The sequence below is a fragment of the Vombatus ursinus genome, unplaced genomic scaffold (assembly GCF_900497805.2).
Source record: "Vombatus ursinus unplaced genomic scaffold, bare-nosed wombat genome assembly UNPS02005659.1, whole genome shotgun sequence".
In the NCBI taxonomy this organism is placed as follows: Eukaryota; Metazoa; Chordata; class Mammalia; order Diprotodontia; family Vombatidae; genus Vombatus; species Vombatus ursinus.
Window position 1 is genome coordinate 3,452,290 of NW_020945437.1, and position 25,444 is coordinate 3,477,733.

A 25,444-nucleotide genomic window follows, 5' to 3' on the forward strand; every position below is an offset into this window, starting at 1 on the left:
CCTGAGGCAGTGGTTGAAACTTTCCAAATTGTAGAGAAGGTAAAGGCTGTAAGTTAAAAGGTTCCTGATCAAGGAGAGGTCAACAATATTGGATTAGTCATGAGAGCCAGGCATCTCATACTGGAGATGCGGAGTACTGAATCTGGAGGCCAAAGGCAAGGTGTAGATCAAATATGAATCGTTATCAGCATAAACAGTGTTTCAAGAATATGCAAACAATGTAATAAGGGTCAGGAAGAAAGGTTTGGTTATTGAAAACAAGAGACTGATTTTAAGTTTATCGCAGAGTCCCAGGTAAATGGCTGCTGATGCAGTTTCCTATAAGTAAGGACATGCTGTCATGCTCTGGTGAATGAGACTTTTCCTTGACTCCTCAATTGCCCTAAATGAGATTCAGCTATACTTCATCCTATTGCCTCCAACATCATTATGCCTGGGGAAAACAGCTGTCTAAGGGCAGTAGATACCGTTCCTTCCCTCTTCCACTCCCCCAGGGTTTTCCAAGGCCCTGGCTTAGTTGACATGACATACTGTCCACAGAAGGTCTTGCTCACTTTGGGTTCACCTAGGTGATATGCCAGTTTTCAAATTCTTTCCTCTAACATATAACCTTCCTTCTCTCCCTACTCAGAATTGGAGGCTGGAGAGTTTTAAGCAAGGTCCTCTAACTTTTCCTTCATGAGCTTCATCTGGGCTTCCCCCTGTTGCTGCTGGCTGCATTAAGCTCTACAGAAATGGCTGCCTGTAAGCAACAGCAGACCAGTGAACAGAAGGATTTCAAAAATTATCCCAAGGTTACAAAGACAAAGTTGTTATCGACTGAACGATCAAAAAAACCCAAAGAAATCTGAAAGTGAACTGCATAGATTTTTAAATCTTAGATCACTAGTCTCTCACTCCTGCTTTCTAGAGATTCTGAAGGTTGATAAGATTGACTCTTCAACTGTCAATTTCTTGAGGCATGAAATGAGCATATAGAATGACATCTTACATCTTTCAATGGAGAAAGGGGCTATCAAAACAAGAGAATAATGGGAGACTTCTTTCTTTTATCTTCAAGCTGAATGCATTCAGCAGAAAAATAAGTAATAATGACACATAAAGTGAAAGTATGAAGAAAAACATTACATCATAAATCATTTGCTCACCTAGAAAGTTTGAGGCACTGTATTTACTCCAAAACACAGTTTCAGAAATTATTGAAAACTAGCAAGACCATTAGCGATCAGTGTTAGACAAGTAAATACATCGACTGCGCTATTTCTTAGGAAGGAGACATAGGAGGGCTTCTAGCACCTCTCTCACGAGCAAGATCACTTTTGATCCAGTCAGACGGAAAGACAGGAATGGAGTCATAAGGGATTAAATAAGCTTACTTTATTCTAGTCTAGTCTTCTCAAAGGGAGTTTGCTGATAATGGGAGCACCAACTCCTACAACATTCCCTAACAACCGTTCTCACTGGAGCCAGTGTCAAGGGGAAGCAATAACCCCTCCATCTAGATGGAGTCAATCGAGACAGGCACAACTTGTGTACTCCCCTAAATCCACTCAAGCTTCAATGGGGGCTGGTTGAGGCAAACACACAGATTCCCCTCCCAAGCCTTGACGGGGGTCAATCAAGGCATGCACAGCATTCCAGCTTGTACATTCACCCCTAAGGGGGTACTCAGTCACTGACCAGTGCCCACTTGCTTTATAGGGCAACAGACAAAGAAGGCATATTGCCAGCAATAGCCTCACAGTTTTACATTACTTCCTCCCTATATCTGCCACGATTGTGCAGTAGGAACTGTTTTGAACCATGATCATGAGAACTCCTATCTAACACCTGGGAAGGAGAGATTGTTATGGCTGTGGATCCTGGGAAGAAAACTCTAAGAAAGAATAACAAAAAATCCACTTTACACACACTAAAATTCATCTTCCTTGCAATCATATATAAAAAGAACTTGAAATAGATGTTGATACTTATTTAAGTCAATATAAATGGTGAAGACAATTTACTGAGTTTCCTTATCAACAAAAGTCATATTATTGAAGATATAAGTACAAAGGGAAACCTATAAATATCTACACAAAACATAGAATCCCAGAATCTCAGATTTAGAAGTTCAGATGCTAACCCACACTCATATCATTAATTCTGTCTACAACATTTTCAACAAGTGATCATTCATGCCCTTGACCTGGAGATCTCCAGTGTCAGAGGATTCCCTATCCCTTTCAGGCAACTCATTTCACTTTTGAGAAGTTCTGATTTTAAGAAAGTTTTTCCTCATTTTGAGCCAAAATATATATCCTTTTGATTTTTGTCCATTGGTCCTACAGGTTTATAGTATGAGAAGCTCAACATAGCATGTATGAATTTTTTTAATATTCTGAAAACTAACATGAACACCTAGTTTTATGATACCTGAAGGTAGCTTATTTTTGTCAAAAGATTGAAAGACTTCATATTCTGCTAAATATAGAGCAGTGACAGGTCCCCAGGAGGAGTTAAGGGGTCTGGTGAATAGAGGGCTAGGATTCAGTTCCTCATTGAGGAAATGAGGAGTTGGATTAGATCATCTTTAAGGCTCATTGCAAATTTATAACAATAAATTTGTTTGTAGTGTTATTTTAAAACACACACAAAAAAAAATCATTTGATATTATAAAATTGTCTGTGTTAAACCTAGATGTCACTAGACATACCATCAGAGTGTTGATGGTAAACTACTGAATGTACAGGAGGCAGCTAGGCTCAGTGGATAGAGCACCAGGTTTGGAGTCTTGGGGTCTTCCTGAGCTCAAATCTAACCTCAGACACTTCCTAGACGTATGATGCTGGACAAATCACTTAACCATGTTTGTTTCAGTTTCCTCATCTGTAAAATGAGCTGGAGAAGGAAATGGCAAACCACTCCAGTATCTTTGCCAAGAAAACTCCAAATGCGATCACAAAGAGTCAGACACAACTGCAACGACTGAACAACAGCAATATTGAATGTATTAACTAAAATTTACAACTATTAAAGTTATTCTATCCTTTGGAGATGGTGGGAAAGGAGAATTAATATCAATAGTTTATGATGTTTCCAGGTTGTAAAATAGAGTAATAATAACAGCTACCATTTACATATCTCTTCATGGTTTGTAAAGCACTTTCCATATGTTATCTCATTTGATCTCCACAACAACCCCATGATGTAGGTGATATCATTATCCCCCTTTAACAGATGAGGAAATTGAAATTGAGAGAGCTTAAGTGGTTTTCCCAGGGTCACCTAGCTAGGAAGTGTCTGAGGTAGAATTTTAATTCAAGTCTTCTAGACTCAAGGTCCAACATTCTATCAATGATGCCACCTCGATACTTAGTTACTTCCATGACAAGCCTGATCAAAAATATAAACAGATCCATTTTGTATCACTGAGACTTGGGAAAATAAGGGTAACCCAACTAAAACAAAAACAAAATTTGTGGTATCAATCTGTATGGGCTTACTCAAGTTAACATAGATAAGGTCGCATTCGATTTATGACTGAAGTAAAGGTGATGAGATTTCAGTATTTCAGTTAGATTGAAAATGGAGTTATCTCGATTAAAAACTGTCACAACTACACAATAAAGGAATATTTGGTTGATGATAGAAAACATAATCTTTGATGCTTATGATGCCTACATATATATATGTATATATATAATATATAATATATGTATGTATATATCTGGCATTTATATACTACTTTAAGGTTTACAAAGTACATTAGTGCTTTATCAATGTGATCTCATTTGATCTTCACAGTAATCTCTACATAGAGGCTATTATTAACTTTATTTTATAGATCAGAAAATTGAGAGTCAGACAGTGAGTAAATGACTTGCCCAAGGTAACATAGCTTATGAGTGTATATGGGGGGATTTTAGTCCAGACTTTCCTGACTCCAATTCTAACACTCTCTCCTCCTACTCCTCCTACACCTCTAGGTAAGGCATTACTTTGGTTTCTGCAGATTAGATTAATATGTCTAACTGTGTTTCAGTTTAAAAAAAACAGGGACTATTTGAGAAAGTAATTGCTCTGAGATGTACTAGAATAGAAATATAACAAACCAACAATCCTTTATCAACAAACTGGATATTTTATTATATGAAAAGCTAATAAAGCATGGGGACTTGTCTCTTTGAGAAAAAAAAATCATGAAATCCTAGGCATGAGAAAATAAATACCTCACTTATTGAGTCATGTGTTCCATAGGCTCAACCATCCAAAACATAGCCCAGAAAAAGAGAATGAAAATGACCCCAGTACTGCCAAAACAATATTCACCAAGCGCGTGAACTTTTACCTCATGCACTTTAGTTATAGAAAGTTCCTCAAACCCTCACTGAGAGCCAATAGACTTTTATTTGGGAGATGAAATAAGTTTAGTCAAACATATCATAGATTAGATGAAAAAGTGTTAGATGGGGTACCAAGGTGGCGCAGTGGATAGAGCTCCGGCCTTAGAATCAGGAAAACCTGAGTTCATATCTGGCCTCAGACGCTTGACACTTGCCCGCTGTGTGACCCTGGGCAAAGTCACTTAACCCTGATTGCCTCACCAAAAAGCAAAGAAAGAAAGAAAAAGCATTAGATTTTGACACAGAAGACCTGAGTTAAAATCCTGACTCTACCATTAACTGGCTGTGTGATTTTGGACAAATTATTTAGCCCCAGTTTCCTTGCCTATAAAATGGACACAAAAATACTTGTACTACCTACATTACAGCCTGCCAAACTCAATGCCAGACTTGAGAATCATTTAGGAGATGCTGTCCTGTTCCAAAGCACCAGTCAGTTTTGAGTTAAGGAGTTCCTAGACTACTAGCAGCAAAAAGATGTTGCCTCACTTCAGTGTTTCCCACCCCCTCTCCAGGACTTGTTATTAGGGTGGGAGTCCACTACTATGTCTTCCACCAATCTAAGTGTCTTAAATATAGCATGGTGCCACTAGATAAACAATACTGTCCAGGATTGCTAAGCAGGCTCGCCCTTAACAGGTAAATTATGGTATGCTTATTTTATTTAAGAGGGCAAGGAAGCATTAAATAATCTTCTAAGATCTTTTGTTTTTAATTGCTAGAAGAAAAGAAGCTTTGAAGAATAAATGGATAAATTTAGTTACCTAAAAAAAGTCACTTATGCGGAACAACTCATTCCCTGATAATACTAGATAAATGCAGAATTACTAGGTGTGCCCTTTGCAGAGTACCTACACCAAATGTGGAAAATGAGAAACATTCGATTAAAATCAATGATGTCAGCCACCAGGTTGGTCCATGTTATAGGTCTGGGAGTGCTGAAGAGTTATTTTCAAGAACTTCCCCAGGGCAGAAGAGTTATTTTCAAGAATTTCCCCAGGGCAGATCAATGATCTTGTTGTTATAGGTACTCCCTCCAACCATGGTCTTCACAATCTATGCATGTCTGGTTGTGCCATGGGCCTTTTGTGCTTATCTGCTCATAAATCTGCCAGATGAAGGGGGTCTACCCAAAAAGCTATGGACCTTCCTCAAGATCTTTTGATATTACAGTTATTGGTCATTCAAAAAGCATCAATTAAGCACTCACTACATAGCAATGGAACACATGGTCTGTCCTTCAGTTTTCCCTTGGATAATTGAGGAATGAAAATAGAATTTTAAGATAACACTATGTTTGACAAAGAGACAAAGAAAAATCCCCCATGAGAGTACAGAGGAAAGACCCAGAAAAGGCTAACTCCCATTCAAAGAGTCTCCCACTGCTACCTAATAACAACGTTTTAGAGATCAGAGGATCATAGATTTTAAGCTTTAAGAGATCTTAGCTTTCTAGCTCTGGTCTCTGTACCCTGATAATAATATTTCTCTCAAAATGTTTTTGAGAAAAATTAATGCTCCCAGTAGTTCAATACTCCCAAAGTGAAATAGAGCATGGAGGTAACTAATTTAAGTTATTCATTTCCATCCCCAAAAAAATTATTGACAAAATTATGCAACTAATTGATACAAAGAGGTTTTTTGGTTTTTAATCATGTGGAGAATTACTATGGGGTTCTATTTTGCTTGCCTGGTATAACACTGCACCCAATCTCAGTCTGGTGAGGTCTGAGTTTTCATAACCATCTTTGGCAGCCTGTTCATTTTAACTTAATTAAGATCATTTCCCTAATATCGCTATTAAATTTTTTTCTTTATGAACTTTGAACTATTGCCCCCATCTTGTGCTTCATTTTGAAACCATGAAAAGCTTTATTTTTTCCCTTATGTACTGACCTCGAGTCACTCACAAGCTGTCCCTTCCTTCTCTTTCCTCCTTCCCCTTCACTGAAGTTTTTCTTGTCTCAGTCAGCCATAATTTACTACCTTCTGAAACTTAAGAATAAAGACTAGACTTACTCATTAATATCCTTTTTGAAAGAGGATAAGAATTAATGCACTGGGTTCAAATTAAAGCTTTACTACCATAAGGTCAGGGCAATATACCAACCCCTGCCCCCATGCAAGTTACCCTGTCAGGGGTGGGGAATCTGCAGCCTCCAGGCCACAGGCAGCCCCCTAGATCCTCAACTGCAGTCCTTTGACTGAATTCAAACTTCACAGAACCAATCCCCTTAATAAAAGGATTTGTTCTGTAATACTTGGACTCAGTCAAGAGGTTGCACCCAAGGACTAGAAAGCCACATGTGGCTTTGAGGCCATAGGTTCCCCACCCCTGCCCTAGTTTTTCCTTAAAAAGTATTTGAAACCATCCTCAAGACTCTTGGTTGGCCCAGGGCACTAAAGGCTCAGGCAGTTGACATCACTAATTGATTGCTGGAGCACAATGCAGCCATGAGGAGCTCCAGAGGCTCTCTGATCCATGGCTGATAAAAATGATAGACAACTTTAACAAAGGGGTTTCCCTCAACTGAATCAGCTGAGGAGTCCTCCCTGCACATCCTTGTTGACGATCTTTCTCCTTCTCTGACTGAGTAAATATCGTTTTGCTCGTTGTCCAGTGACTTGTGACTGTTGTCATTTTTTTCCATTACCAAACATAAACCGTAGCACTGGCCTTTGTCAATTCCAGATCAAACCGTGTACCATAGATGCTCATGGAAGAAACAGCCTGGATTAATTTTAGAGGTTGTACCACTTTTTTTGGCTTGATCTAAAAAATAAAAAACAACAGCAACCTTGGGAAAATCTCTAAACATGGTAGTCCTACAGACTGGGACCAATTCAACACTTGAAGGACTCTGACGTTGGCACATGCCAAAGAGCTTTGTTCCTCAGCAAAGAGAAACCACATGACAAGGTACACTCTCCAAGTGAATTATAAGCCCACTCATTCCCCTACAGGCCCAACCTGCTTCTTTGTTTTTCTTCTTTCCTTCCTCTCTGTACCTAGTTGTTTTCCCCTCCTTGTTTTTTTGTCCATGTTCTCTCAGGGCTCCTGTTATAGAACGGCAAGTATGTGTTAAAATTCAAAATCCATATTTTCCTCTCCACTTAGTTTTCTATTTCTGCTAGCAATAACAACAAATAAAAAATAAAATCTAGTGAGACTCTCTTTTAAGGAATCAATCTTTCCCAAAGTGATGATAAAAAGATATCTCTGCTAACATTTCATTTGTGGAAATTTTGCCTGTGTGCCAGTTATTCTTCATCTTATGAAAGCTTTTCATAACTTTTTCCCAGTCATGAAGCTTGTAAATGGAAGCAACTTTATTCTACTCTGGCCTCATGCTTTGGAAGTGTTAAAGCCATTAGCAAATGATAATAATAGTAACACATCAGGCTTCATTATCTCAGTAATGGAATCTGTCAAGGTCATCCACGGATTGCCATTAATGACCACTTTGTTGATAAATAGGTCTCAGACTAGGTGGTGGCTTCAGTAATGTTCCTGCTTTAACAAATAAAATATATTCTGATTAAAGAGCTATTCTGCTTAGCTGGAGAATAATTAACTAGCTTCTGGTGGAAAGATCATTTGAGATCTCTTCATTTAAGGAAATATCCTAAACATTAACATAGATCATATTTGACTTTTCCCATCAAATAAAAATACTTTTCTACATCTAAATAACCAATCTGAAGCCAGATTTCATTATCTGAAATCATAACAATAAAAACACATGCACACAGTACTTGGACATTTGCAAAACACTTTCCTCACAACATCACCATCTGGTGGGTAGTTCAATGATCATTAGTCTCATCATTCCCATTCCCAGGGAACAGAGACTCAAAGAGTTCAATGACTTACCCAGGATCATACAGTTTCTAAGCATTGGAGCCAAGACAACAAACTGAAGTCTTCTAACTTCAAGACATCTTTCATGTCTCCTTCGTGTTTCAGAGGGCTCATTCATCTTCAGTCCCCTCTTTTCCCCCAGCTTAGGCCCAAGTCAGATGCCACCTCCTATAGGAAGCCTTCCCTAAGCCTCCTATGTACCTTTCCACATATGCATAAGTATGTTGTTTGCACATTTCTTGTTAATTTACACATTTTTGTTGTATTGTAGTTATTATAGTTATTTGTCCATGGTCAGAAAATAAAAACAGGATTAAAGAGTATTGTTTTCAACTGAATCAAAAGACCATGATCCTATATTAATTATCTTTAAAATACATGTGGTGAAAAGGAAACAGCTAGGGGAAGTGGCGGATAAAATGCTAGACCTAGAGCGAGGAAGAGAGTGCAAATCTTGCTTCAAATGTTTACTGTCTGGGTGACCCTGGGCCAATTACTTAATCTAGCTGTCCACACATATTATCTCATTGATCCTCAAAACACTCCTAGGAGGTAATTGTTATTATTATCCCCATTTTGCAAATAAGGAAACTGAGGCAAACAAAGGCTTAGTAACTTGTCTAGAGTCTAGTAACTAGGAAATGCCTGAGACTGGATTTGAATTCAAATGTCCCTGATGCCAAGTCCACCATTCTATCCACTGCACCACCTAGTGGCTATCTGCTTATCTGAGAAGGTACAAAGGAAAGATGCCATGTAAATTCATAGAGGCTCCTTTGTTTTTGTTGACTAAGGGACTAATCCAACCCACCCAGTATTCTTTTTTCAACTAAGAAAGGCTTCTAAGGTACACACTGAAGGTACATAAAATTATGTGTTCATAGACTTAGACCTCGAAGGACTCTGAAGAAATCTGAAGAACTCTAGAATACTGAAAGATCATCTAGTCCAACCTCTTCATAGTGATTTTCCCAATGTCCTACAGTTAGTAAACAGCAGAGACTGAAGTCCTCTGACTCAGTTCAATTGAATTAACATTTATTAAGCACTTACTCTGTGCCAGGCATTGTCCCAAGCACTGAGACTACAAAATAAGAAAAAGAAAGACAGTACTTACCCTCAAGGAACTTATAATCAAATGAAGAAAAGACGACACATAAAAACAAGCTGAAATATACTCCCTATACTCATACTCCCTAACTTTGGGTAAAGTCCAAGGCTCTGGATTTTATCTAATCTTTGTAACACTGTAAACATTTTGCAGCTCTGTAAAATGCGGGGAATGGATTTAAAGTCAGAGGGTTCAAATTCCGGAGTTCTGCAACTTTTATGAACATACTAACAACCACCAAATCTATTTGCTTCCTGACTCTAGCACTGTTTTTTGTTTTGTTTTCTGGGGTTTTTTTCCTGAAATTCGATCGTAAGAACTATATACTGACTTTAATTATCAACAGAATAAATGTACCCAGTTTGTGCCATGCATGGCTTCACTTGCACTGCAGGAAGCAAGTTTTCTCCTTTGGGGATTTTCTTTAGTTAATCTTGACTCAGGGTAATTGAGGTGAAAGCTGTGAAAAAATGGATATTTTATCTTACTTAGCCTAGATTCCTTCTCACATTAAAAGTTAAATAGCATACTAGAATTCCTTAAATAGTAAAAATATATTCATTAATGAAACAACCCTAACAAGAGAAAATATGGATTGTGTGCATCAGAGATTCTGAAAATGATGCAAATAAAAAGATGCACAAATGTGAACACCCAGTGGTGTGTATATTTATAAGTATTATCAACTAAGCTATCATTGCACTTTAATAGTGACTACATAGAGACTGCAAGTTCCATGAGGGCAGGAAATGCATCTTATACAGCTTTGAATGTCTCATAGTCCTAGCATAATGCCTTGAAACCAGAGAATGCTCAAATAAATGTTTGCTAAAGTAAATAATTGAATAGAATGAATGAAAATATTGTAGTTAAGCTGTTTCACAATATAAAGCAATTCCATTGCTCACATAAATGTTTAAAAGTGACTATATTAGAAAATAACATAATTTCTCATATCATACAATTTTAATACTAGCATTTGTGATTCAATTTCATTCCATTTGCACAGGGAATGAAAATAGAAGGCCCCTTCCTCCCCCTAGCCCCCAAAAAAGGTTTATGTCATTAAAATGCTGGAGAAAATGCAATTTTGCTATGATCAACCATCTGAGATTATCACAAGGGGGAGAGACCCATTCTCACTTCGTATTTCCATTAGCATGCATTTCTTCCTTGGGGGCATACTAACAAAGAAGGGGAAAGCTCGGCTAATGCATCAAGCATTGATTTAGTTGGAGTTGATTAAATATCTTTTTCATTGCTGTCAACACATTTAGAAAAGTGGGTGAATACTACATTGGAAAATTCATTTATTTATTTATCAGAGAACATAAAAACATTCAAACCTCCTACAACCCCTGAAGTCCTGCTATATTGAAAGGAATATCTTCACAGGAAAGAGATCTTACATGAAGTCTTCAGTGTTAGTGAACTGGCACACGAAAAGTCATGATTTCTGTCTACAAGTGTTTTCCCGTTTAATTCCCCTAGACTCTATTTACAAGACACTCACTATTCTCAGAAGCTGCTCAAAAGCAATGTGATTGCCAGAGGATGCAGATGGGTACAGATTTCAACGAAGAGTCCCCTCTCCCCTTTTCATCCAGTATGGCCCTAGCAATATAGTACTGCTAACTCTAATCCACCTTTCTCCATCAGAGGGTATATATGATAGCAATAAGGAGAATGGGGGAGCAACAATCTCGAAGAGGAAATCCAGTGAAGTCCTAGAAATTTCCACAGTAATTATTGTAAGTAACAAAGGCCAACTTAGGTAGGCTGAAGTATCCATCACCCTCTGAGCCCACAGACTGTCAAGAACACTCTTACAATTTAGTACCCTTTCTTTCATGGGGGCAGAGCTTCCCTTCAAGAGCCTTTTCCAAGCAACTCCTTTTATAGGGCGAAGTTTGCTTTGCAAAGCCCAGAAAGCCTAGCAAATGGCCTCCACCAACTGAAAGGAAAGTGAAAAATGTTCACACTTTCCTTCCTTTATAGCCTGCTGGTGTGTGGGGGGGGACGTGTTTTAACCAGCTCATGATTTTATTTCTGGATTCTAAATTCATTGCCAGGTTCACAATTCAATATTATTCTCCCACTTTGTTCAACTGTTCTAAATTAACTCCAAATCCCCAGATCAGTGTCTATTGATCAGAGAGTCTACTCTTTTTGAGCAGGGAATGCTCTTTTTCTCTCTTCTTCTTCTGTACTAGGTATACATAATGATGGATCCATGGACTACAATCAGGGGGTCTGTAAACTTGGACGGGGAAAAAAATACATCTTTGTTTTCACTAATCTCTAACTGAAATGTAGCATTTCCTCCAATTATTTCAAAACATTAGTTTGAGACAGAGCCCAGAGGCTTCTCCAAACTGCCAAAGAAGTCTATGGCATTAAAAAAAAGGGGGGGGGGGCAGAGACCGGGGGGGGGGGAGGAGTTACAAACCTCTGCTCTATACAACATGAGCAATCAGCAAAGTACAGCAGGTTAAGTACATTACTAACTTTTTTATCATAATTAAAAGCCTAAAAAAATCAAAATCCTGAGTTCAAATTGCACTTAAAAACAAAGACAAAGCCTCCTCAGCCCAGAAGAAAGCCAAATTAAAGTAAGCAAACAGCTCACAAGGATAGTCAACTTCCTGTCTGAAAAGAGAAGGAGGAGGTGGAGAAAGAACAGGTCATTTTCCTCCTCCTCTCTGTCCCAGCAGGCAGACCCGCTGCAGTTGGTGGCCTTGGCATTAGCTGGATTTCAGCATCTGTTCACCATACACTGCACCTCTCCCTCGCGTCTGTGTCCACTTTTCCTTTCTGCTTGCACAGCTTCTCTCGTTTCCATGTCTCCTATCCAGAAACCCCTTTTCCAAAGGTGGGAGTGGTAAGCTTGGGAAGCAAGGTGAGCCTACTCTGCCATCAGTAGTGAGTGCCTCCTCTCAAGTCTTTGTGGCTCTCTTGTAAACATGACTGCTGAGCTGGGGCTATATCACAATAGAAGAAGAGGGTCTAATAATGCATGTACTCACTCATTCATTCATTTTAAATCTCCTTCCTGCTCTGAAATCTCTTTAAAATTAGGGGCACATTTTCAATGGAAACCACCAAAACAGGATTTCCCTGCTCAACATCTCTATCAAACTCCATATTCCTAGATTTCCTAGTGTCAGAAAATGACTCTTTGCCTAGCCTAATGAGTTATTTATTCATAATAAACGTTCCTCTTTTGTTGTTTGGTTGCGTGTTCTTGTTTGCTCTCTGATAAACTGTAACTGTTGCTTCTTGAATAGATTGTCCTGGGGATGGAGCCCCTTAGGGGGCCAAGTTTTAAATCTACAGGTTACAGAATAGAGCTCTTTCTTCAGGTGAGCAGCTTGGATTGGTTGTTCTCCTATTCCTCTTTCTATCCACTGCCCTCGCTGGGGTGTTGTCAGAATCCATTTATCTTTCATACGATGCTCAGAGCTCCTTCAGAGCAAACACTATATAAATTGAATGAATAAATGAATAAATTTTAAAATATTAAGTAGAAAAAGAGGGAAAACAAATGCAAAGTGTTCTAACTAAACAGCAGGGGTAGAGCACAGGAAAAAAAAGATGGAATAAGAGGAGGGAGTTGAATTAAATGATCTAAAAAACTTTTTCAAATTAATTCTTTAATGCTCTGAAGAGATCTGGGCTCGACAGCTGGCTCTGCTACTAACTCCTATACCTTAGCTGAGGCATTTTTCCTCTATGACCCTCAATTTCATATCTGGAACACTAGAAGTTTCAGCCGGATGCCCTCTGAGCTCCTTTTCAAGTTCTGTGCAAACAAAAAAAGAAAGAAAGAAAGAGAAAAGAAAAGAAAAGAAAAAAAGAAATCTATAAAGGATCTTTTTGGCAAATTCAGATTATTCTTCTCAGGTTAGAGCGATTTCTTATCTAATAAGAGGTGTGATGAAAAGAATGCTAGATTTGGCATCAGAGGACTTGGTTTTGAATCTCTGACTTTGATGCTAGTTGTATGGCTTTAAGCAACCCACTTCCTAATTCGATCCAAATTTAAAAAGCATTTATCAAATGCTTAATTGTACAAGGCACATTGGCTTGGCCCTGGGAATACAAAGAAAGAAAAAAAAGAAGAGTCCCTGCCCTCAAGGGGCTTACATTCTACTGAGTCTTGGTTTCTTCATCTGTAAAATGAGGAGCTTAGCCCAGGTGATCTCTAAGAATGCTTTCCAGCTCAATCATTCCTTGATTCTGTGTTATTACCTGATAGGGCAGATGGTGCAGCAGATAGAGTACCAAGCCTGGAGTCAGGAAGACTCCTCTTCCTGAGTTCCAATCTGGCCTCAGACATTTAGCTGTGTGACCCTGGGCAAGTCATTTAACCCTGTTTGCCTCAGTTTCCTCATTTATAAAAAGAGCTGGAGAAGGCAATGGCAAACCACTGAAGTAAATTTGCCAAGAAAACCCCAAATGGGGTCATGAAGAATCAGAAACAACTGAAACAACTCAACAACAACAACAACAACAACAACAACAACGGGGCATCTTTCAAAAGCATTAAAGCTTCCCACTCAAATAAGGTTAGTTAGGCAAAATGTTGGATTTTCCTCTCCTTACCCCCAGTGGAACAAAAATCTCATTAAAAACTTTTGTGTTTCAGAAGTATGCCTCGTTTAGCATGAAATAAACAACTGAGTTGTACTGTGTTGTTGTCCTCTAGACAAATTTCTTAGGTCCTCCTTTCTAAGCCATTTTTCCTTTCCAAAAAGAAAAGGACTGTGTGGAAATCCCTGAATGGGGGGAAACAGGGAGTTCTCAGACTCGCAGGTAAAATGATGACAATGGGAATGAAGAGAATGTGAAAAGGTTTCTGGAGGTCTTGTGTGTTCAAAAAGGAAATGATTACAAAAGACCTAGGTGGGAATCTAGTATATGCTGATTAAGAGAAGAGTTTCACCTCACTAATCTTTTTTAGCTATAGTTTTAAGATGTATAAAAACATTTTCCCTACAGCACTTCTGTGAGATAGATAGGATAAATATTATTATCCCCATTTTACCAATGAGGAAACTGAGGCTCAAAGAAGTTAAATAATATGTCCGTGATCATAGTCATTAGCAAAGCCAGGCCTCCTGCCCCCAAATCCATCGTTCTTTTCCCCCTAACACATTGCCTCACGCTGGGAATTGAATAAAATGAGCAGCACTCAGCACCAAAGGGAAATGCTGGCCACAGAACAATCTGACACCAATCAATCTCATAGAAAGAGGCTGAGTCAGGAATTTAGGTGGACGTGAGGAACGGAGTTTTTACCTGTGACACAGGAAAATGGGTCTGGTGCCCAGATAAAAAAGGACCTTGGTTCTCCAAAGGTCTAGATGAAAGGTTTGACTTGGGCCTACAGATGAAAATAGGGAGTAGTGAGAACTAGCATGAAAAGACAGTTTCCCCATCCTTGGATACAAGGGATACAAAGATATACATACATATACACACATATATACATATATACACACATATATATATACATATATACACACATATATACATATATACACACATATACACACACATATATATACATATACATGTATGTATATCTTTGTATCCCTTCTCTATATGTATATATAACACAATATATAATATATGCACACAATATAAAATATATATACACAATATATAATTTATACACACAATATATAATATATATAAATGTATAATGTATTGTACTATATATTGTACAATATATACATATGTATTGTATTAAATGTGTAATACATTATATTACATGTAATATATATGCATTGGGTATATTACATGTAATGCAGGTAATACATGTATTGTGAATATATGCAATACAATATATTATACTATATGTTTTATATATATATATACAAATACAAAGATATTATCTATATGATAAGGATATTAATTACCTATACAAGGCAGTATAAACGCATGGCGATGAGATGGATGGTCATTTTAGGTGAGCAGAGCAAGGAGAATCAGTGTGGTTGATCTCAAACTCCTTCAAAATCTCCCAACTTCGATGTGCTCTGTTCTCTGAAGAGGAGACACATGCTCTTTCCACGAGCAAATCTAAGACTCAACACCCCTATCCAATCCCTTCCAGGACCTGATCTCTTTGGCCATTCCCTCCCTACCTCCTTCCCTCCCTGTTATCTTCATCCCCTGGCTCCTTCCTTACTACCTACAAATATTCACGGCCTTTCTCATCCTTAACCCTCATCTGGCATTGCCCATCTCTTCAAACTCTCATCTCATATGTCTTCTTTTCACAGACTCCTAGAAAGTCACCCATACTCATGGCTTCCATTTCCTCACCTTACAAAGATTTTTCAATCCCTTGCAATCAGGTTCCCTACCCCACCACTCTATCAAAATTACTTTTTCTAAACTATTTTGACTGCTAAATCCAATGGCATTTTCTCAGTCCTCTTATTCCTTGTTGTATCTGAAGCTTTTTACACTGCTGAACCTCCTTCTTTGGATATTCTCTCTTTCTTTGGCTCCAATAACACAATTCTTCCTTAATCTGACTGCACCAACTAAATCTAGAGCAGTGATGTTAAACTCAAATAAAAACAGACCCCTGCAAGCATTATTGCATAATTATTGACTTGTAAAACCACAGATTAACATTACTTATGTCATATTATATTTTTATTTATTGTATTGAACCTTTACCAGTTCTGTTTTAATCTGCTTCTACTTAGAGATGCCATTTAGAGTCCATGTTGGATACCTCTGTTCTAGAAGATCAGTCATAGCTCCTGGGGCCTCTCTTGGACTCTGGGGTGGTTTGTCCCCATCACTCCACCCCAAAGGGAGAGGTGGGTGGCACCCAAGGTTCTTGCTTATTTGTTAAGAATTTTGATGTATAGATTACCCAGTCATATGTCATGATATTCCCTGCTAACTCCTCCCATTCAATTCAATACCTGTGTGCTTCCCTGATTCACTTTCAAAACTCATTATATAAAACTTTAATCAGAATAACAAAATGAATAAAGTAAATAACATTAATACATCCAGCACAGGCATCCCTGGGCCCCAAACACTGTCCTCAGACCAGCTAAGAATTCTCACTGTGACAGCCCGGCCAAAAACCCAGAGGTTTTCAGTTTGCCAAAAGGGCTCCCATAGGATGCTACGAAGGTATCACCCCACTACTTTTTATGTTCATAGCAAAACCCCCGGAGAGATCCATGTTGGGTCCTTGGATGTAATACACAAAGTCAGGCCTCTAGATTTATCTTTCCTGAGAGTGAGGTAGCCTCGTGCTAGGTAGGACTTCATTTGCAAGCTTTGAGATCCCTGCTTGGCTTGCTCAGAGGCTCAGGAGCTAAAACTAAAGCTGTATACTAGCTACATCCCCCTAAGAACATCAAGTCCTCAAAAGCAGAATATGTTTCATTTTTGTCTTCAATTTTTCATCCTAGCGTGATGCCTTCCACATAGCAGGTGAATGGTTAATGTTCATTGAATTGAAGAAAATTGAATTATTTTGAGTTGCACTGACAACTAGGAATTCAGTTATCTCAGCTTTTGAGTCCATGTGAGAAGCATAACCTGTGAGACAGAGAGGAAAGGAATAAAGAAAGCAAGAGCCAGACGAGCAGGAGAAATTCTTTCCAAGAAACAAATGACAAAGGCGATCAGGTTTTATGGCTCAAATAAATATTTAAAAGGTCACCTGCTAAGGTTAGAGAGGAACAGCCTCTGACAGGAACGCTCAACTATGAACTTCTCAGGAAAGTTTTGAACATTTTGTCTGAAATACCTAGCTCTGACAAAACAAGATATGTCGGGGCAGCTAGGTGGTACAGCGGATAGACCACTGGCCCTGGAGTAAGGAGGACCTGAGTTCAAATCCGACCTAGAGACACATAACACTCACTAGCTCTATGACTCTGGGCAAGTCACTTAACCCCAATTGCCTCACCAAAAAAAAAAGTCAAAAATCAACAAGATATGTCAAGGCTGATTATCACCCTTCCTTATTGTTGTTGTTTCTCTAGTGTCTGACCCTTCATGACCCCATTTGGGGTTTTCTTGGCAAAGATACTGGAGCGATCTGCCATTTCCTTCTCCAGTTCATTTTACAGGTGAGGAAACTGAGGCAAACAGGGTTAAGTAACTTGCCCAGGGTCACACAGCTAATAAGTGTCTGAGGCTAGATCTGAACTCAGGAAGATGAGTATTCCTGACTTCGGGTCTGGTGCCCTACCCACTATGCAACCTGGCTGCCCTTTCCACACTTGAGCAAATGACTTTTCACAAGTTCCCAAAATTCATTACCTGGTGAAAAGCCTCCATTAACTTAGCTAGTCTGGTCCTCTGCCAACAGACACATAGTCCATCTCTACGTCTATTCCAAGCTTTTCCAGCTTGATAGAACTGGTCAGATCTTTCAATCTATGGGCATCACATTCAAGGACATATCAGGATTTTAACTCTGGTCTTCTTGACTTCAAATTCAAAATTATCTGTCCACTGTACTACCTGGCGGTCTACTACTTACTACCTACTACTAAGTAGTCTACTCTTTCCATAGTGGGATAGAGGGGGAGAGGAAATGAAGGCTAAAGATTCATCCAAAAAAATCTAAGGATGGGCACCACACTAGGCCTTCCCAGCCAGTAGTTCAAAATAAAACCACCACCCAGGCATAACAATTTCACCTCAAATGAAACTAAAAATTACAAATGTGGATAATATTTTCTCATCTAAAGGAGAAGCAGATCACCAATCAAGATTCTTCTGACCCCAGATGTCAGCATTTCAACTGCATCTCATCTTTTAGAAGAGAAAAGAACACAAATATACACACATTTGTTCCACTCTCGCCCTCCTTTAATGTCTCGTCATCGTGTGGTGGTGACCCTGACTTCTTAAAGGCTCTGTCAATGGAGTTCAGTCTCTGGAAGGCCCATGCTAGGCCCCCCCCCCGGACACTAGCCAAGCTAAACTTGTCAGGAGTCATTACCAAAGGTTATCTACCAGGAAATGAATTTTTCTCTCCTTGAAAGCTCATAAAGCCATCTGCTAAGGGACAGATGAGTTAGTTGCAAACTGTTCCAAGGGAAAGATAAATCACAGATCTTTTGCAACATTTAAGTACTGCATGGATGCACTGAGTGGCTATGGGTGATAGGCCTGCACCCTGAATACTGTTTTTCACTGTTATTGTTCAGTCATTTTTCAGACATGTCTGACTCTACGTGACGCCCTTTAGGGTTTTCTTGGCAGAGACACTAAGGTGGTTTACCATTTCTTTTGCCAGCTTATTTTACAGATGTGGAAACTGTGACATACAGGGTTAAGTGACTTGTCCTGGGGCACATAAGTAATAAATATCTGAGGTGAAATTTGAACCCAGGAAGATGAGTCTTCCTGAGTCCAGGTCCAGCACTCTATCCACTGCACCACCTAGTTGCTCTGTTTTTCCCTAGTTTAGAAAAATATATTAAATAAAATAGAACGGTGCAGACAACTGTCCTCATTAAATCCACAAACTTGAAGTGTAGGAAGATTTCATATCTCTGAAAATGGCTAATGGTGAAGAAAAAACCTGAATAATCTCTGCTTCAATGATGGCCAGAAGTCAGCATAAGTGGCACAGGAAGGACATTGGCCAATACCTTTATCCTAATTTGCATGACCTTGATCTTTGAACACTTTGTCTTACCCTCCAGGTCCACCTTCAACACTGAAAGTGCTTCCTTGTTTGAGCACTAGTAATGGGATATATTGTGCTAGGGAATGATAAAGTAAACTTTCAGAATTCTCTTCTCTGACAACATGTAATATACACACGTAGGAAAGTGACTCATCCTAAAAAAAAGTCAACTTGATTCATGTCCTCAAGCAAAGATGACTGTACGTCCACCCAAAGAGCTCTAGAAAAGAGTCATTCTCTGCCCTCTTCTCATAGTCTTCCCTCTCTACAGAAGAGAAAATGGATCTCCAGTCACAAACTATGCTCCATTTTTCTCAGCTTCAGGGAGCAACTACTGTGAGCCTTAATCATTGAATCTCAAAGTGATCTAAACTCAGGGTTCTTAACTGGGAGGCTATAAACTTGGTTTCTTTTTTTAAATATTTTTATAACAAAATTTCAATATAATTTGTTTTACTTACTTGTATTCCTATGCATTTTATTTTATGCTTTTAGGAACATGAGTCTGGGAATAGGTCCCTACGTTGGACCTGTTCTCACTACCTAATACACCTTATGATACATGGTTATGGAGCTTTTCTCTGCTTCCAGCTTCTAGCTTCAGCTCAAGTTTTGACTGTGGTGCTCTCTCTTCTTCATGTGAAGAATGTGCTCTGTCATGTTCTTTCAGTTGAAATTACCAAAGTTTTCCACAGTTCTTTCAGAGCAGCAGCCCTCAACCAAGAACCATCAAAAATCCTCCTCAGGGGAAATAGGAGTGGCTTATTTGTTCTCAGTACTTTGGCTAAAAGAAGTTTTTCACCTCTAGGAAATTTCTGTTTGCTCTCCTGTGCAAATGAGTTGGGGATAGGAAGTGGGAGGAAGAGGCACAGAGCCAAAACTAAGCCTAGAGGACAAGGTTATTATTTGACGTCCCCTTCCCCCAGCTACATTCCTGCCTTTTATATGTGTGCATATGTGTGTATTCACGTGTGTGTATGCATGTAAGTATATATACACATAAATATAGCTGGCTGTGTATGTACTGCTTGCATGTACAAGTATGTATGTGTGTATGTTTAGAAACATAAATAGAAGTGGGATCTAAAGTATTATCTAGTTCATCTGATTCCTAGTTCCAGAATCATAGAATATCAGAGATTGAAGAGACCTTAGAGGCCCTCTAGCCCAGCCTATTATGTGACTGAATAAGAATTTCTCTTCAGTATATGTCATGTGTACATCTGGCCTTTGCCTGAAGGCCTTAAGTGAATGAAAACCACTACTTTCTGAAGCAACCTGTTCTACTCTCTGATAGCACTAAGTATTAGGAAGTTTTTCTTTACATCAAACCCAAATCTGTCTCTCAGCAATTTAATACATCACTCTTATGTCTGCCTTCTTGGGCCAAAGCAAACAAGGATAGTCCTGCTTCTATACGACAGGCCTTCAAATTCTTGAAGAGAGCTATCATGCCACCACCCACCCAAGTCTTCTTTTCTTCAAGCTAAACATCCCTAGTTCCTTCAACCAATTTTTATATGACTTTTTCCTCAGGCTTTTTGCCATCCTAATTACACCCTTTTCTGAATGTGCTTCAGCTTTTCAATGTCCTTCCTAAAATGCCGTACCCAGTATTGAACACAATATTCATTTACTATGCTTAAGAATAATTATAATAATTGAAACCAAACTTGGAAGGAAAAAAAAGATTGAAAGATACTAGCTGAATTAAAATGAGCAGACAAATCTATAGTTACCAGAAAAAAAGCTAATCATTCTAACATTTATAAGGTAAAAGATATATAGTTAAAATCATTTAACTTTTTTAGTTTAAGGAGCTCCACTTCTAAACCAAAGAAGTGTTCCCTCTGATATTGATAAACAGCCAATTTGTCTCTTTAGCCTTGCCAGCAAGTATGCAGCCAAAGCAAGCTAGAGCACAGGAAAATGAATCAAGAACTCCAGGCTGAATAATTCTGAGGGGCTGGAGTGTGAGATTCACTCATTATATTATCAAAGACTCGGTTCTATATATAAATACATTGTATATCTCCGCTTCACTATATGACTATGTTTAGATTCTAGAAGAAGGAAACACTGCATTCTTAGTGACCTTACCCTAATTCTTCATATCAATTAGTACTCTGTAGAGGAGAAAAAAGGAAGTGTTGTCCAGAAGGCCAAGATTTGCTGTAGGGTCCCAGTTCTTTGATATCAGGTCACCTTACGAAACTTCGAGTAAGTAGTAAGTTGACCTACCAGACCACAATGAGTATACCAGATATATTAGGCAGAGTTAAAATAGCTCATGATCATGCTGAATTGTCCTTTGGCATCATTCTGATTCTGTCAACATTCTCCTTGACATCCCAAGAGCACTTGAATCATTCATGAAAAGAAAAAAATGTTTAGCCTTGTCAACTAAGGCTGAGAAACAGATAGCAAGTGTTAACAAGAGATATCAATTAATCATTTCACTGAGTCAAGAGCTGTAATACATGCCTATAATCCTAACTACTGGGAAGTTAAAATGAGTAGAACTCTTGAGCTTAGGAATTCTAAGCTGCAGCAAGCTAAACCAATAGAGTATACTCACTAAGTTCAATATCAGTCTCGTGATACCCTAGGAGCAGGTGGTATACCAGGTTGCCTAAGGAGGGAAGCATCAGCCCAAAGCAAAGTTCCTGTGCTAGTCAGAGTGAGGACAGGCAGGCGAGTAGCCTAAATTCTTCCATCCTGAGCTATTAAATCCAGACAGGAAGACTGAGTCATTAAAATAATAATATTAACAATTTCACTGAAGTCAAATCTCCTTACTTGCTAAGTTGACCAATGAGTTTGGTTTTTCTTTGTTTCTTTTCAGAAGGGAAGTCTTATATCTTCTGTGTATATATTTTGTTTTTACTTTTCTGTGTACAGGCTTTCCCTCCCCAGACCTTTCCACCTACCCACACTGGAAAAAAAAAATATCAGCTAATTCAGAGAAGAAACTGTTTTGTTTTGTCTTTGTATCCCCACATCTTTGTGCCAGAAGGCACAAAGTAAACACTTAAAAATGCTTGTTGATTGATTAACTGATTGCTTCTCCCCATGGAACCAACAGAGTTCAATTCTGGTCTACCTAGACAACATTTCTATTGTGCAGTTTCCAAAAGAAATTGGACAGGGAGTAAGGCAAATCCAGAGAGCATGTTGGCACAATAATTCTTATATGATATTCTCCAATTCTGTCACGTTACTCTGATTAGCCTTGATTTAAGTAATATAGCTAACAGATGTTTCCTTATAGTGTGGCTGCAAGAAATGGACTTGTCACTTTCTAACACAATCGAAGAGATGGGAAAAGGGAAAAGAAGGAAATTAATCCCATTCTCCCTCAGAAGGGAGCATAGGTAATGTCCCAGTCACATAAGAATCAAGCTTGATAAAGCAGAAAAAATAGGTGTAATATTTTATTCACTTTTCCTTTTCTTCAATCACCTCAGTTCTTCCATCAATCAAAAAAAGGAGCAAGCTGCCATCAGCTTGCATTGGCCTGGCCAATATGCACATGCCCAGGCAAAGCACATGGAACACTTGCACACTGGTACCACAAGAAAGACCCTGTGCTATATGGATCATCACCCAGCCAACAAATCAATTGGCACCTACATCTCCCCCCTTGATACTGCCCAGTAAATCCCTCAAGACTTAGAGAGTCAATATTGAGCTTCCACATATATTTAGTTGATAATCCAGAATGGCCTAGATACAGCAGAGTGCATTAATTAGGAAACTGATTTAGGAAGTGATTTTTACTTTTCCTCTATGGTCAGTGTAGTGGTTTTCTATTTGGTAGTTCTTCTGAGTGGCTTTAACTTGAAATCTATTTTAATTGCAAAAGATGGATTAATAATAGCTAGCATTTACAAGTAGATTGATAGATATAGATATAGATATAGATATAGATATAGATATAGATATAGATATAGATATAGATATAGATATAACTTTAAGGCAGCTAGGTGGCACGTTGAGTAGAAGGCCAGGCTTGGAGTCGGGAAAACTCATGTTCCTGGGTTCAAATCTCTCTTCAGACATTTGCTAGTCGTGTGACCCTGGGTAAGTCACTTAACCCTGTTTGCCTGTTCCCTTGTCTGTAAATGAGCTGGAGAAGGAAATGGCAAACCACTGCAGTGTCTTTGCCAAGAAAACCCCAAATGGGGTCACAAAGAGTCAGACAGACTGAATAACAATAAAACTTTAAGGTTTACAAAGCACTTTAACACATTATCTCATTTGATCCTCACAACAATCCTGTGAAATGGATGCTATCATTATCACCATTTTACAGATAAGATAACTGAGGCTGAGAGAGATTAAGTTACTTGTCCAAGGTCATACAACCAATAAACGTCTGAGGCAGGATGCAAACTCAGGTGTTTCTGACTCAGTCCAGTTCTCTCTCTCCACTGTGCCACGTAGTTACCTCATTAAAGCTAAATTAAATTAAACTCAGTATCCGTTGTATTTCCTTAACATTGTTACTGTATAAATAAGTGTAAAGAAATATCTATTTCAAAAGAGCTCTCTGAACTGAAAGTCTTGACAAAAGTGATTGCTTTTAAAATCTTACTATGGTATAGTTCTTCTTTGAACAATGAACATTAAATACAATTGCTACAATTTTTTCATATTTGTACCTGAGATCATCCTTAGTAACCTTCTTTCTTCTGATCAATTTCAAGGTATATCAATGCCTGTTCCAGTCATTGGCCTACAAGATGACTCCAAAGTCTTTAAAGAAGAGAGCTGCTTACTGGCTGATGAGAACTTTGTCCTGATTGGCTCTTTTGTGGCCTTCTTCATCCCCTTAGCCATTATGGTGATCACCTACTTTTTAACAATAAAGACACTTCAGAAAGAAGCCACTTTATGTGTGAATGATGTTGGCACAAAGAACAAATTGTCATCTTTCAGCTTCCTCCCTCAAAGTTCCCTGTCTTCAGAAAAACTCTTCCAGCGTTCCTTGCACAAGGAACCTGTGTCTTATGGAAGGAGAACTATGCAGTCTATCAGCAATGAACAAAAGGCTTCTAAAGTCCTTGGTATTGTTTTCTTCCTGTTTGTTGTAATGTGGTGCCCCTTCTTCATCACCAACGTGATGGCAGTCATCTGCAAGAAGTCATGCAATGAAAATATCATTGGAATTCTACTGAATGTATTTGTTTGGATTGGTTACCTCTCTTCTGCTGTCAATCCATTAGTGTATACACTGTTCAATAAAACTTACCGGTCTGCTTTTTCTCGTTATATCCAGTGTCAGTACAAGGAGAACAAGAAACCTCTTCAATTGATTTTAGTAAACACCATACCTGCGTTAGCTTACAATTCTAGGCAAGTCCAAATGACAGAGAAGGATGAAAAGAAAGACTCTGAGGTAACGGATAAAGACTACACTGGGATTGATATTGGAATACACAATTTAGATAATTCACCCAAGGACAGTGTCATCCCCGTGAATGAAAAGGTTAGTTCTGTGTGATCACACCAGACGGTGAGTGGCTACTATGGCAACCATGGAGTACACACTGAGAAAGTTTTTACCTAACTGAAAAGAGAGAAAGACTTGGAAAAATTAGGCCAGTCTAATAGACCCATCAATAGTATCAACATATTCCTCATATTATTCTGTCAATGGAAAGCAGAGTTAAATACTATAAAAATTGCATCTTTTTAAAAAAAATAAAAGAAATTCATAAAGAATTTCAGCTATTTTAAGCATAGCCTTTACTAAACTTATTTTTTAACATCTTAAAAAATATATTTCTTAAAGGCAAATACCATTTATGGTATAATTTTAATGATGGCCACAAATAAATCAATTTTGATATTTTACTTTTGAAAATGAAAACTATGCTACTGTGTCATTTATTGACAGCATAGGATTGAATTAGTTACTTTCTGGTATAATTATTAATAAAAAGAAATTTGAAGATAATGAATATTTTTAGAACCTTTGGAATAAAGGATAATGTTAATTAATCTGTCAACATATATACTTTGAAAAAAAACTACCCAGGGTACTTGTCTTATAATAATAATAACTGTATTGATGAAATAATTACATAGAAAATTTGGTAATATTTTATTAATACTATTTATTCAAATGCCATTCTAAAATATAAGTGAGCTCTCTGCTATTTACCATATGCTGCATTTCAAGTTAATTTTCCTCAGAAGTTGTAAAATGTTATTCAATTAACACTACTTCCAATTCCTTTAAAAAAAAAATCTTTGCTTTATTCTGAATGTCTCCTGTGTCCTCATGCTAGATTTTGGATATATCATTGAAAGGACTTATTCGTACTACCAAATAGATTTATACAAATTGTTTTTATAAAAGATTACTCTTAATGTATCCTTTGATTTT

The 25,444-nt window shown here is 38.2% G+C and overlaps 1 protein-coding gene across 1 annotated transcript in view; it reads left to right on the forward strand.

The window, feature by feature from the left end:
- HTR2A (5-hydroxytryptamine receptor 2A) overlaps window positions 1–24,711 on the forward strand; it is a 60,791-nt gene extending 36,080 nt beyond the window's left edge. Inside the window, exon 4 of the mRNA XM_027848321.1 lies at window positions 23,760–24,711. Coding sequence (XP_027704122.1) covers window positions 23,760–24,556 — 797 coding nt within the window. The 3' untranslated portion in view covers window positions 24,557–24,711. The remainder of the gene's footprint in view (window positions 1–23,759) is intronic.
- The last annotated feature ends 733 nt before the right edge of the window (window positions 24,712–25,444 follow it).